Source organism: Caenorhabditis remanei, chromosome IV (assembly GCF_010183535.1).
Source record: "Caenorhabditis remanei strain PX506 chromosome IV, whole genome shotgun sequence".
NCBI classification, from domain to species: Eukaryota; Metazoa; Nematoda; class Chromadorea; order Rhabditida; family Rhabditidae; genus Caenorhabditis; species Caenorhabditis remanei.
In genome coordinates, this window is record NC_071331.1 from 15,455,220 (window position 1) to 15,468,232 (window position 13,013).

Genomic DNA, 13,013 nt, shown 5'->3' on the forward strand with positions numbered 1-13,013 from the left:
ATCCTAGAGTAAACTCATTGAATCCCTGTTAATGCCCACATACGAAAGTTAATGCACAAATGGAATTATCTTCATTGCAATTTGTTCCGCATCTGAAATAGATTTCTCTTTTTTCTCCGAAACTACACTCTATTATAAACACGTACACGGAATTTTTGACGAGTCCATTGTCTTTTGTTTCTGATTGAGACGACATTAATTGAAGGCAAGATTGAGAAGACCCCTCTATTTTTGTGTAATTAGGTGTTCCCGGAGCAAACTTATACGCTTCCAAAGAGGTTATCAGATCTCCAATATACTCGTAGGCCTAAATTCTCAGTAGAATACGAAAAGGCTCAGTGAAAAGTCCTCACTTTCATTCCAGAACATTCTGCTGTATTTTGAGATCCAACAAAGTCACAATCAGCTCTCAAAGCTCCGTTCAACCATATTGATGTATATTTATAGGCAGGGTGCTTTCCAACTATTTCCCTAGCAGACTCTAAAATACATCACATTGTTTTGAAATCAGTTAGTGTTACGATACCGAGAACATAATTTCTTTCAGCAATTGAGTTCAACGCTGTTAATCCAATGTTCCATTTCGATTTACAAGCACTTGCTGCTGAATTTCTCGACAGTGGAGTTGTGTTGTTAGTCACCTGAACATGGATACTGAAGAGGAATCTAACGTGATTCCGAGAACGTACCCCAATACAGAAAGGTCCAAATGGTCTTGGGAATATCCTCCAACTTGATTCCTTGCATTTCTTCGCTGAAATCTTATGTGTAATGTATAAAACTGCAACCACTTTCCGTGTGATATTGTCCAGGTTTGGCCTGTTGATGTCACAGTATACGTGTTATTTTCACTATGCTGAAAATTCAAGAAATCTTACAAACCAAGTTTTTTTGTCAACTAACTTGTCCGCTGAAAACAGTTCCATCGGTATCGGAAGTACATTTATCTCCGTCAATCGGATTCACTTTAACTGCAGTTTTTATTCCGATTTCTTTGGTTGATTTTGCAATTGAACTGACTGTATAGATGTCACATAACATACAATTATTCCCACTTCCTGATGCTAACTGGAATAAAATTCAACTGAGTTTCGATTATATCTCGGGGAGAACTTACCATACAACTCAAAGACTTTTGGCATGTTACCTTGCAGTTGTCAAATGAAACTACAGTAATATTGACACAAAAAGTTGTTTCGACAGTTGGATATCCCCAAAAAACTAGCAGATCACATTGAATAATCTGAATTCATAGTTTGAAATTCAACCAATTTTGAAACAACTCACTTCTATAAAAACCAGAGCGAAAAAGCCATAAACACACTTAGACATCATGTCGGAAATAGAAAAAAATAACGGACTTTCAAAGAAAAAGAAAAACCACGATCTTTATTCGGAATGCAGATCATTTTTGCAACGGAGGAGTCACGGCAACGGTATTTTTAGTAGCTCAACACACATTTATTCGCCAAAAGAACGGATCAAGTTTAAAATAGAACAAAGAGGGCTAAAAGAGTGTTGAAAAAGTCTCATTATGGAGAAATAAATTGAAATCGAACACCTGAATAAAAATAATATTTAGATGAGCAGCAGACTGAAAAAAAAGATATTGAAGTACTGTGCACTTTTATGAAAATATTTTTTGTTTCTGTTTAACAAGTATCAAAATAAATAATTTGAAAAGAAAAAACATACACGTAATTTTATTGAGAGCCCCCAGAATTTCTGGTAGTTCATACAGTTGATTTAATCATGAAATTTGTTTAAATTCTCAAAAAAGTCCTATATTCTAAATTCCTAATGAACTAATTTTTTAGAGAATTATTCGGTATTTCCCAGAATTTCAGCTAGCAAATCCTTCTTTTGTATCGTCAGAATCCCTAATTTCTTGATGCAGTTGTTTTAATTCTTCTTCTCTTTTTCTTCCTCTTCCTCCTTTTTCAAGAGTCGAACATCTGCAATTACAGAATTCCTTTCTTTCCGAGACAACTTGTTGATTCGTTTCTTTTCCCAACCGGGTCCATCCCTCCTTCCAATCGAAATCTCCCGTTCAAAATACGCCCTGAAGCAGCGAAAATCACATGCGTCGTCGTCTTCATTCGTGTATCTTTTGTTGACCCAAGTTAGAGCTGAAAAGAGAGCTGAAAAACGGAAAACACAGTTTCTGGATGACTTCCGGGACAAGAAAAAACACAAAAGAGACAATCGAGACTTCCTCTATTTCCCCCGTTTTTTATCGTTTCTTTTTTATTTCAATTGCCAAGCACAAGGACGACAATTTAATTTCTGAAACATTTTCTCTTTCAACACTTTTCCTTTTCTCTTTATCTTTATCCAATTCAATTCTTCTTCTGGTTTTCTCCTTTCCTTGCTCCAACATTCCTCCCCTTTTCTTCTTAAATCTCATCTTCAGGGCACATCCAATTTGATGAACAATTGAACCTTCAGTCTCTGCAATTTGGAAAAAGTGACAAACTCTTTACACTGATATCATTAAAATGTTTGTTTTAATGGCACGTAACACCAATTAGTTTTACTATTTTCCCATTAACTCTTGACGTAATTGTTTTATTTGTTTCATTATCTCTCAATTGTGTCAATCAACTGCTCCGATCTCTCTTATAATGTCTCAGTTCCACGAGAAATCACCTCATTTCAAAGTTTCCTCATTTTACTCGATCGTCTGATGGTGCCATCTCATGATGGCTTTATTTTTTTGAAGAATGTTCGGAACCGAGTGATTGGGTTTATATCAATCAAAAATCTACGGTTTAGGTAGACTGTAAGCACTTTCAAAAGATTCGCTTAACTATTTTCGTCAATTTTAATCAACAAAAAAAATTGCACTCAACTTTTTAAACTTCGGACGTTCTGGATCTACAAAGTTGCAGACTCATTTTGCAACAGTCTGCATTCGTCACAGAAACTATGAATATCTGTCTTCAACTATTTGAATGAAACTATAGTGCACAGCTTTTAACCAACTCAAAAACTGGGAGATTACCTTAAAAACTTCAATATTAATAATAATAATTTCAGAAATTAACTTGGAAAATATCATAATTCATCCTCCAAACATTTCGTTCATCTGGACTGACCTATTCTCTGAATCAAGTAACATCAAACCACTGTCTCAGATTCCTTTCTTACTCAAGCAGTCTTTGTGCTTTCGTGTCTCAATGAACTCCTTCCGAACCAAACTACATCATCATCTGGAATTCACTGTTATTTATACATATTGTGCGACTCAAGTTCAATTCCATTCCCCCGCCCACACCGGATGGTGTTTTGTTTCCTTTTTTGCAAAAACCCTTCGGACCTCAGATAAATAAAAAGAGGAGAAGAGAGCATTCATGCAAACATTAGACCTAGAAATCTCACACTTATTTTTCGGTAGAATATCCAATGAAATCCCAAATTTTTCTTCTCGTCTGAATGACCCACTTTCTGATCAAATTGTCTACTTTACTCAAGCATTCAGAGATCTTCACTTTCCCAAAATCTGACTCAGTTTTTCCATTTTTTCCAGTTTTTCGGCAGATGAAAAGGATGCGTTAAAGTGGCGATAACAAGATTTTCGTTACGAAAATACAAGAGAAATGAGAACTTTTTTCCAGCTTTTCTGTAAATATTTTTTCAACATTTTTCATCATAATCCCTCAGGAATTTCATGTTTTTCTTTAACTTTTTCTCCCCTTCGGTACTCTTTTTTCCCTTTGCCACGTCACAAAACTACCAAAGAAATTAAAGAAAAAGAAGAAGGCAGTCGTCTTTTTTTTAAGAAGATTGCATGAGAGAGAATCTAATCCAAAATCGAATATGAACACTTCTTGCTCGTGTTTTCATTGCCGCCGGGCACACAAACCTAGACGTTTCAGAAAGAGGAGGTGCTTTGGTTGGAAAAAAGGAATTCTCTTCTCATAAGCTTCTTTTTTGGCTTTGATTGATGTGACAGAGAACGCGTCATGATGGTAAAAAGATAAACAATTTTAAGACGACAATTCAGTTATTTTTCAAGTTTTTAACAGGTGGTTTATTCTGAGAATTGATGGGCTCTGCCGTCGGAACTTTCCTGTTTTGTGATCGGCTAGTTTGTATATTGTAGTATTTTTCAATATTCCTTTCATCTGACTCACTACTACAACACTACGTTATCCATCGGTATTTCATCCCTTTTTTGTTTTTTTCAGGTGGAGAACAAACTACATTTTATGTTGAATACATTGAAAAAGTTTCAATAAAAAACAATGATTCATGGATTTTCTATTGGATTTCTATTTTATTGAAACAATTTCTCTCATATGATCGAAGAATCCTCACGGATTGAAGAGCTTCTTTTCCGTACCAGGAACGGTAAATCTCAATGGTATTTGTTTCTTTTTCCCCCACTTATTCATCTTCTAAATTTACCAAATTTACCATGGTTCACAAACTTCGATTCCCTCTTTTTCTCAGAGAAAAACACTTGTATTCTGAATAAAAAGGAGGTAGAAACCACATGCTTGCTCACCTACTTCATATATCCAAATGACCGGAAAGTCTGGTCCCCAGAAATAAGATTCAACTACACCGACATCCGTTTTCATTGGTAACTTGAGCGTATATGCATGACACCTTTTTTAAGAGAGAAATCATTTGAATTCGTAAGAAAAAGCTCACTGAAATCGAATTCTGAAATATTATATTCTTCTGCACAGTAATTCTTATTTGTTCTCCACCCTCGCTTCCCAAATATAATCTTCTTCTTCTTCGTTGACAACAACCTCCTTCATCTTCATCTTCTTCGTTTCTCCCAAGAGTCTTTTCCAATTGTTTATTGTTAGAAGAATGCTGAAATAAAGTCAAAAAAGAATGTCTGGAAGAAGATGGGACGACGGGAACACAAAATTAATTTCCACCCCAATTTCCATGAATGTCCATGTAAATTTTCGGACAGACTTTCTCTATTTTTCTCCCCTACAAATTGCTTCGACTGCTGCTCACTTTGCATATTTTGTGCTCACTTAACTCTTTTTTCTTTGTAGTTCACTTTTGATTTTGTAAACATTTCACTTTGTTTGTCGCCTTCTTTTTTGCTGATTATTCCAATTGATCCTTCACTTTTGACGTCTAGAACTTTATGAAAGTTTGGAATCCAAGTTCAGAATATTTTGATCAGCAAACGACTTTGTTTATAGGTTGTTACGCTTTTATCTGATCTTTTTGAAAATTTGACTGACAAATAGAATCACCTGAAAATATATGAACTCTTTCGGTTAACCTGATAAGAAAATGAGACAGATTTCTGTGAATTTTGGAAGAGGGCGGTTCTGACTGAAGTACAAGAACCAGGACAGTGCATCAGTTGTCTGTAAATGACTTGTATCTACCTCGTAGTTCTAGTTACTCAGTCCATTTCAATCGAATCTCAAAGAAGAAAAAGAAGAAAAAGAAGAAGATCATGAGTTCAAAAGTGTCAAATGTTTGGAACATATCAAATAGTCTAACCTTCCACCTTTACTCTTCCACTTTTCTTTCACTTTTCAATCATCTCAATCATAATGTCACTCATGGAATTCTTTCTAAATCACTTCATTTCTTGCAACGTTCTTTCTGACAACAATTGTGTAAAGTCGGCGTTTTGCGAAACGTTTTGATCCTTGTCACATTCTTCCAGAGACTTGTCAAAAATGACTACACTTTTGACACCCTCACGAGTGCTGGGAGGGTGCTCAGATTTATTAAATTTTTCTTGTTTCAATTTGTGTTTTGGGGTAATTTCAAGGACCGATCAAGTTGTTTTTCTGTTTTTATTCCCTGTAGTTAATGTTATTTTCATTTGATCGGTTCATCGGACCTCATACTTTATTCAAAACAAAAACGGAGTTAATTTGTCGAGAATTATTCATTGAATTAATCTGATCTACAGATCGTTCTAGATCATCATTGTGCTGAAACGACTCATCTGAAATCAGATCTTCTTATTGTATTAAGGTCTTTTTCTGATGTCTCGTCACTAGATGACCCATTATAATTTTCTTGCAGTTCATCCTTTATTAGCTGCGTCACTATCTCTCTCTATCCTCAAGGTACATCTCACTTTCTTCGAGTCATTCTCCCGTTTTCTTACCATTTGCTCATTTTGTCCGTTTTTTTTATTCTGAGAATACAAATAATTGGAGAAAAAACATACTTGTCAAGGGCCGGGCCGGGCCGGGCCGGGCCGGGCTTTTTTTTCAAAACGTCAGGCCCGGCCCGGCCCGTCAGGCCCGTCTTTTTGGAGGGAATTTTTTTTTCAAATTTTTTTTCAAATTTGATTAAAGGTGTACTAAGATGAACTCAGACTTTTCTCATAGAATAATATGAGTGTCTTTTTGTCAATTTTTCCGCATGAAAAATTGAAAATTGAACAAAAATTGAAAATTTTTCTCAAAAATCCCATATCCCTGACGAGACGGGCCGGCCCGTCATTTGACAAGTATGAGAAAAAGTACTGATGAACACGGTGTCTGACTGAAAATAGATCAAACATCCAAAAGAAAAAACACTGAATAGTTCATCAGAATGACATGCAATGTTCCGTTTTTCTCGTTTTCAAAACTAAGGAAACTTGGAACTCAAAAAGGTCTTCCACTCTTTTTTTCATTTGTCTCTCTTTTTTTTTTCCTTCAAAATAATAATATTGGTTTTTGTCAATTGTTCACGCCTTCTTGATCGTCGTCCTCTTTTTCCTTCAGAATTTTCTCTTCTTTTTTCGTTTATTTTACCCACATTTATGCCTGAATTGACTTGGATTTTCTTGGGTTTCTTCTCTTATTCTAGAGAAAAAAACATCATAGTTTCCGAAAGATGATCACGATTTGGTTCCTGGTTCAATATTTGAATGTTTTTTGGAAATTTGGATTAGATCACTTTCTGATTCGAGTTGAACTATATCATTGTCTTCTGAAATAAATGTAGATGACTTTTGAGCTTCCGGGTTTCCCTGATTTTGTGATTTTTGAATCCGTTAAAAACGGAAAGAAATCCAATGAGAACCGCGGAAACCTGTTTTTGATATTTTTTAAGTGAAATAAGACATTCAGAAAAGTTTTTTACTCCGAATTTTCTGTGCGATTTCTTAAATTTATCGTTATCTCAATAAAACAAAATTTTCAATTTTTATAGTTTTTCAAACAATTATAAAATACCGTTTTCAAAATGTGACTGAAAATATGATTACGTTTCGAACTCGAGCCGTCCATCGTGCCAAAGTTCTCTCTGACGTTTTTTACAAGTTCCGATTCTTGCCCACCCAGTGAATCCCCAGTTTCATTCATCCGAATTCAATGATATCATCCCTCTTCCATTGATCTCTAAACTTCAAATTCATTAACTGGCGTAACCTTTCAAAGTTGAAAATATCCCAACTCCTTAACTATTTATTATCCCTCCCAGACTAATGTCTTCTGGACTTTTTTCTCCAATTTTTCATTTCCTCTATCCATTATGCATTTAGCTTCGTTAATTGACAGCTTCCACTCTTTGACCTCTCTCTTTTTTTTATTGGCCTCATATGTCTACACTTTTTATTCCGAGTATAAACTTTGTTTTCCACCTCCTTCTTCTTTTCACTTACCCCTTTAGGGATCATAATGACGATAATCAGAGAAAAGAGGAGGAGGTTGAAGTTCAGAGATTTGATCAATTTCTATTTCCAATTTGTAGTTTCAATTTCAAATTGTTTATTCAGAAGTTACTAATTTCGTGTTGATTGAACCGGTTTCTTACCCACGAAGAATATTCAGCATTCATCTTCTGAAATGTTTCCTCTGGTTCTATGAAGCTTGTTTCAATTGTTCCAAAGTGTGTCCTTTGTCTGCTCTGAAAATCGTTTCTTGCTCATGAATCGAACAATGAATATTAGAGAACACAGCTGGAGTGTGGTTCTTGATTTCTAAGCCTCCTACCTCCAACGTTTTGTAATTATTTCTTCAACGAAATATTATTTTTGAAGACAGGGAAAATGGGAATGTTGAGTGCAATCTGCTTAGTAGCATAAGTCAGGATGAAGTGCTTAGAAGATATTATTGAGGGTGGAATCGAATGTCTGATAGCGTAAGCTTTGAAGCTTCTAGCCTAACACACATTGATTATCTTTTTTACTGTTGGAATGTAGTGTCACAGAATAAAGTTTTAAGAAAAAAAAATTCCAAATCTTCCAGTAAAATAGTGATCAATGCAAAACATTTAGTTTAATGAACCTATAAAAAGTAGATTTTCTGATTTCTGGTTACTTATTGTCCTTTTGAATTTGGCTACTTTTGCCACGTCACGTTCCATTTCAAGTCCTTAGCCCTTCTTCTTCTACTTCTTCGTGTCTCTTTCTTCTCCCTCTTCTCCATCTTTTTTCTTCTTTATCCGTAATTTACACGTAATTGGCGCAATTTGCACACACATCCATCCAACCAATCTCCGCCCATTCCCATGCTTTTTCCTTGTTTAGAGACACGGATAAATCAAGTTCATTGTCCGAACAAGAGAAAATAAAAGTGTTTTTAATATTTTTGGGTGTCTGTGTGTCATATCAAATTTCAATGTATTCTCCTTTTTTCCGAACGGAAACATTTATGTCAATTTTGTTGTTCCTCATTTTATTTAAGTTCCTGTCTAGCTATTGCGAAGGTTTTTATCATGAGATTGTGCCGATTTCACTCGTTTTCTAGCCGATTATGATTACACAAAGACGTTTGAAAAATAGAGATGAGTAGCATATCAGAATAAGCTTTAGAACTCTGAGATCTTTTTTGGGCCATTGTTTCAAAATAATTTCTACAGATTACTCATTAGTACAATCATCATTTGAATCTTGAACTCTTCTTTTTTATGGTTTCTCTGGAAATTTTATTTTTTTGAAAATAGAGCTCCTCAGAATACGAACGTGTTTTCACTTGCTTTGGAAAGTTTAGTTCATTCCGACGCTCCAAATTTTTCGTAGTTTTGAGTTTTCGTACTGTAGATTGAGACACTCCAAAAGAATGGTTCTTTGTTTCCAACACTTTTTGAATTACACCAAACTAGTAAAGTATCAGTGTAGACTGAGAATTTCAGAAGTCTGGGAAAACAAGAAGTCAGCAGGTGATACTCATTTTATAATTTCTGATCTAAAAAAAAGCTCGAGAATCTAAAATTAGAAAAGAAAACAACATTATTTCCATATTCTTGTTTATTTTCTTTGATTTTCACTCTTTTTTCATTTGTAAACCCGAAAATAAACTTCCTGATTCTCACGCTCTTTGCATCAACGTCTTCTTTTTTCTCTGACGATGAATCGACGTATTCTTCTTCTTGTTCCCAGAAGACGTGACTTCTTCTTTCTCTTCCCGAATAGGTGTGAATACGATTCAAATTGTCTCTTCCTGTCTCGAGTTCTTTTTCTCCTTTGCACTATTTCTTTAGGTGGTCCGAGGGACCTTTTCTCGAAAAAACGTAATTTTGTTTTATTTCGGACACTCTCTTTTCTTTTGCATGTCTCCAGGCCTTGAGAACTTTTTCTCGACTTTCCCAGCTGGATCAGCGAAACAGCTACAAATAAAATATGGAAAAGTTGGTGTCTGAAAAAATAAAACGATTCGAATATAGGTGGACTTCTATCTTTTTCAGTTTCAGGATTTTTTCTTTCAGGTTCTTTCTCGTTCAGATTTTTTTTAATTTCTAAAAATTCCTTGACTCTATCATTTTTGTCTGTTTTTTGTTGACAATCTACTATTCGATCGGTGATTTAATACTACACTATCTTTTTTCGATTCTTCTATTTTTCTTCACTTCGGTGTTCCATTTTCTATTATTTCATGTCTCTAAATTGAGTGATTGTATAAAAAACAAAGTGTTTATGTTGTCAATTTGACGTATTAAACGGCTTCTTTATTCCATTCGTTCCGGTCGAGACTGATCACTTCTCTTTTTTTGTGGTACACTGAATTCTTTCGGTTAGAGGGGTTTCAACTGGAAAATAGTCGAAAATAGCCTTTCTCGGAATGCGTCTGAAAACAGAGGTCAGCTGTAAATATAATTCAATATTGAAGAAAAAGACCAAAATATTCGAATGGCTGATAAGCATTAGTGTAATTTCAGAACGTTTTGTTCAGCAAATTCTGTGAGTATTTACTCTTTTCTTTCAGTTTTCACATAATAGAAACCCTATTTGAATCAGAGACAAAATCTATGTCACTGACTATTTTTCATCATAGAATCGTACTTTTTCTGTCCAAATTCACCTGGACAATGGTGCAATTTGGAAATAAAAAAGAATGAGTAACTATTGGATTGAGAAGACGTAAGTTAGTTATACTTGAGGTGTCACCAGAACTTTTCCTTACTCGAAAATCAGAATATTTTGACTTAGAATTCGAAGACTTCCCATTTTTCATTTGAACTTTCACCCAAATAATTTCGTTTTTTTCTGCAAAAAACACTTTGTAAAACAATTCAATCACTCCCTCACAAATGCTCTGACACAAGACCAAAAGTCCTTTTTCTTCTCCTTTTTTCTCATCTTCATTTTTTTCCTCCGCCCATGCATACTTTAATGTTGACTGTGGAATGAGCCCCTTTCTCCGCCCCTTTTCCTTCGTTTTCTTATGATTTTTTATATCAAATTCTTCTGGAAATGCTTTGCTTTTGCACTTTCATTCAATTTCTGAAACTATAAAATTTCCAGAAATTGGCTCCTTCACATCAAAATGATACTGCTTTCAATGACGCTAAGCGTCGTAAATTGTTTCGTTGTCATTGGTAATTTGCTGGTTTTTTATGTAATTTTGACGAAGAAATCACTTCAAACATCGACGAATCATTTGGTTTTATCACTCACAATCAGTGATTTACTTCTCGGAATTCTAATTCTTCCATTCGCTATTATTCAGGTTAGTGGCCCGAGAAAAAGGAGGGAGTCAGAAAATGTTATGATATGGGTTCTGAGGGGAATCCCATATTAAAAACATGTTTGGATGGGAAAACAAGGTTGAAAGGATGTCCACACTCATGTGTTGAATCTGAATTCAGAATTAAAATGTACCCAGATCTAACAATCATGTTTTTCCAGGAGCACTCTCACGAATGGATATTTGGACATTTGGGATGCCGTCTCTGGTTATCTGTCGACGTATTCCTTTCAACTGCTTCAATTTACAACCTACTTGCAATTTCATTCGACAGATATATGGCTGTCCGACAACCAATCAAATATCCTATCATTTCATCCACAAAGTAATTTCTATCATTTTTCTCTTCGTCTAATCCCAGTCTTCTGTATTTCAGAGTAGTTCGTCTGATGACATTTCTAGTTTGGTTCTGTTCTCTACTGCTCGCTGCAATACTTTTCTTACTTGAAACATTAATTGCTCATGACGCGACACCATCAAAAGAATGTCAACCAACAACTCTTCCGTCAATGTATATTATATTCTCTGCAATGGCTTCATTCATTGTTCCTGCATTTGTGATGGTTATTCTCAACGTTAGAATATTTCAAACAGTTCTTCACACTTCGAGGACAATGACTGTCAAATCGAAGAATGGATCATTGAGAGTTCACAGAAGGAAAGAACCAATTGTCCCAGTGAAGGTAAGAGTTTCTATGACTAATATAGAAGACACACGTGATATTTCAGAAACTCGAGAGATATGAAACTCGTCTAAGTCAAGAGGATGAAGGCGTGGGATCTCCATCAAAAGAAGTCATTGACCCAGTTCCCGTGATTGCTGCAGTCGTTGAAAAGCATAAGAATTCAGTGGATACACCCGCAATACGCTCATTTCTCACGCACACTGTGGTTTTTGGAGTTTTGGAAGCCAAAAAGACGAATATCATCAATCACATTACACAGTTAGTTTTTCTTTCTTCATTAGCTTAACGAAATTGAAAAATAACATTGAATTTCTGAACTGAGAAAAGAAAAAGTAATTAAAAACAAGGAAATGAATACAGATGGTGGAGAAGAAGTACGGTTCGCTCACCGAACCGAAACTCAAGGTAAGTTGAGAGAAAAGTGAGAGAAAAAGAGAGTGGCATTCTGTAAATCTGAGCTTTCGTTTGAAAAGAAAAACAGTGTTTTTTATTTGCATACGGTGTAATCTTGTTGTCATTTCTTCTGTTCACCATGTAAATTTATTTCGAAAATTTAAAAACAGAAAAAACTATTTTGCTGCTGACCAATTTCCTACAAAGAAAATCTGTTTCTGTTTCTTAAATAATGAAGTAAAACCTTTTCTCGCTTGTAGGTCAAACCCGCTTTCACCCTTTTAACCGTAGAATATCTGCAGCTCTGGAAAAAAGGGTACGGTAGTATTGTAGCGTGTGAAAAATTACAACGCCATGAATTTTCATCCGGAATTCCATGTATAAGATTCAGACTTAACATCAGACATAACACAATTTCCAAGAAAGGGAAATTTTTCACAAATTTCCACCTGAAAAAGTTTTCATATAAATGTCAGTTTTGAAAGAATGAAATACAAGTAAATCTATCTCACTGAAACTGCCCAATCACTGCTTGAAACGTGTGAACCTTTCATATAACTACTCCCCCTCTTCTCGTTTCTAATCTATTTATTTTTTCAGAAAGAAATGTATGCGAAGATCACTTCGAACCGAAATGAGAGTGGCTCGAACGACTGGAATCGTGGTTGCAGCATTCATTGTCTGTTGGATTCCATTCACAACAATATATGTTCTTCAAGCGTATTCCATATGTACAGTGGCTGCTGGATGTATTCCAACTTCTCTTTTCACAACTGCTTTCTGGTTAGGATACTCAAATTCTGCAGTCAATCCAATTCTATATGCTGCATTCTCTCGTGATTTCAGAATTGCTCTGAAGAGATTATTCTTTCAAAAACCGAAATTTTAATTGTTTTCCCTTTTCTTGTATTTATATACTTGTTTTCATTCACTACCATTCATTCATATCAGTTTTTATTCTGATCTTGTTTTCCCCTGAATATGCCAAAATATTAACTTGCGACTCGGGTTATTTCAACGAGTTTCATAGTTC

General features: G+C 35.1%; 2 protein-coding genes across 2 annotated transcripts; one reads left to right on the forward strand and one right to left on the reverse strand.

The window, feature by feature from the left end:
- Window positions 1-28: 28 nt before the first annotated feature.
- On the reverse strand, window positions 29-1,335 carry GCK72_014316 (uncharacterized protein; the record flags this gene model as incomplete). Its single annotated transcript, XM_053730237.1, has 7 exons — window positions 29-92; window positions 147-307; window positions 354-481; window positions 527-641; window positions 904-1,068; window positions 1,118-1,243; window positions 1,288-1,335. 7 exons carry the CDS (start codon window positions 1,333-1,335, stop codon window positions 29-31), a joined length of 807 nt encoding a protein of 268 aa, XP_053585009.1.
- Window positions 1,336-10,715: 9,380 nt separating this feature from the next.
- On the forward strand, window positions 10,716-12,869 carry GCK72_014317 (uncharacterized protein; the record flags this gene model as incomplete). The annotated part of the gene is made up of 5 exons (XM_053730238.1): window positions 10,716-10,883; window positions 11,063-11,226; window positions 11,278-11,584; window positions 11,631-11,845; window positions 12,581-12,869. 5 exons carry the CDS (start codon window positions 10,716-10,718, stop codon window positions 12,867-12,869), a joined length of 1,143 nt encoding a protein of 380 aa, XP_053585010.1.
- Between the last annotated feature and the right edge of the window lie 144 nt (window positions 12,870-13,013).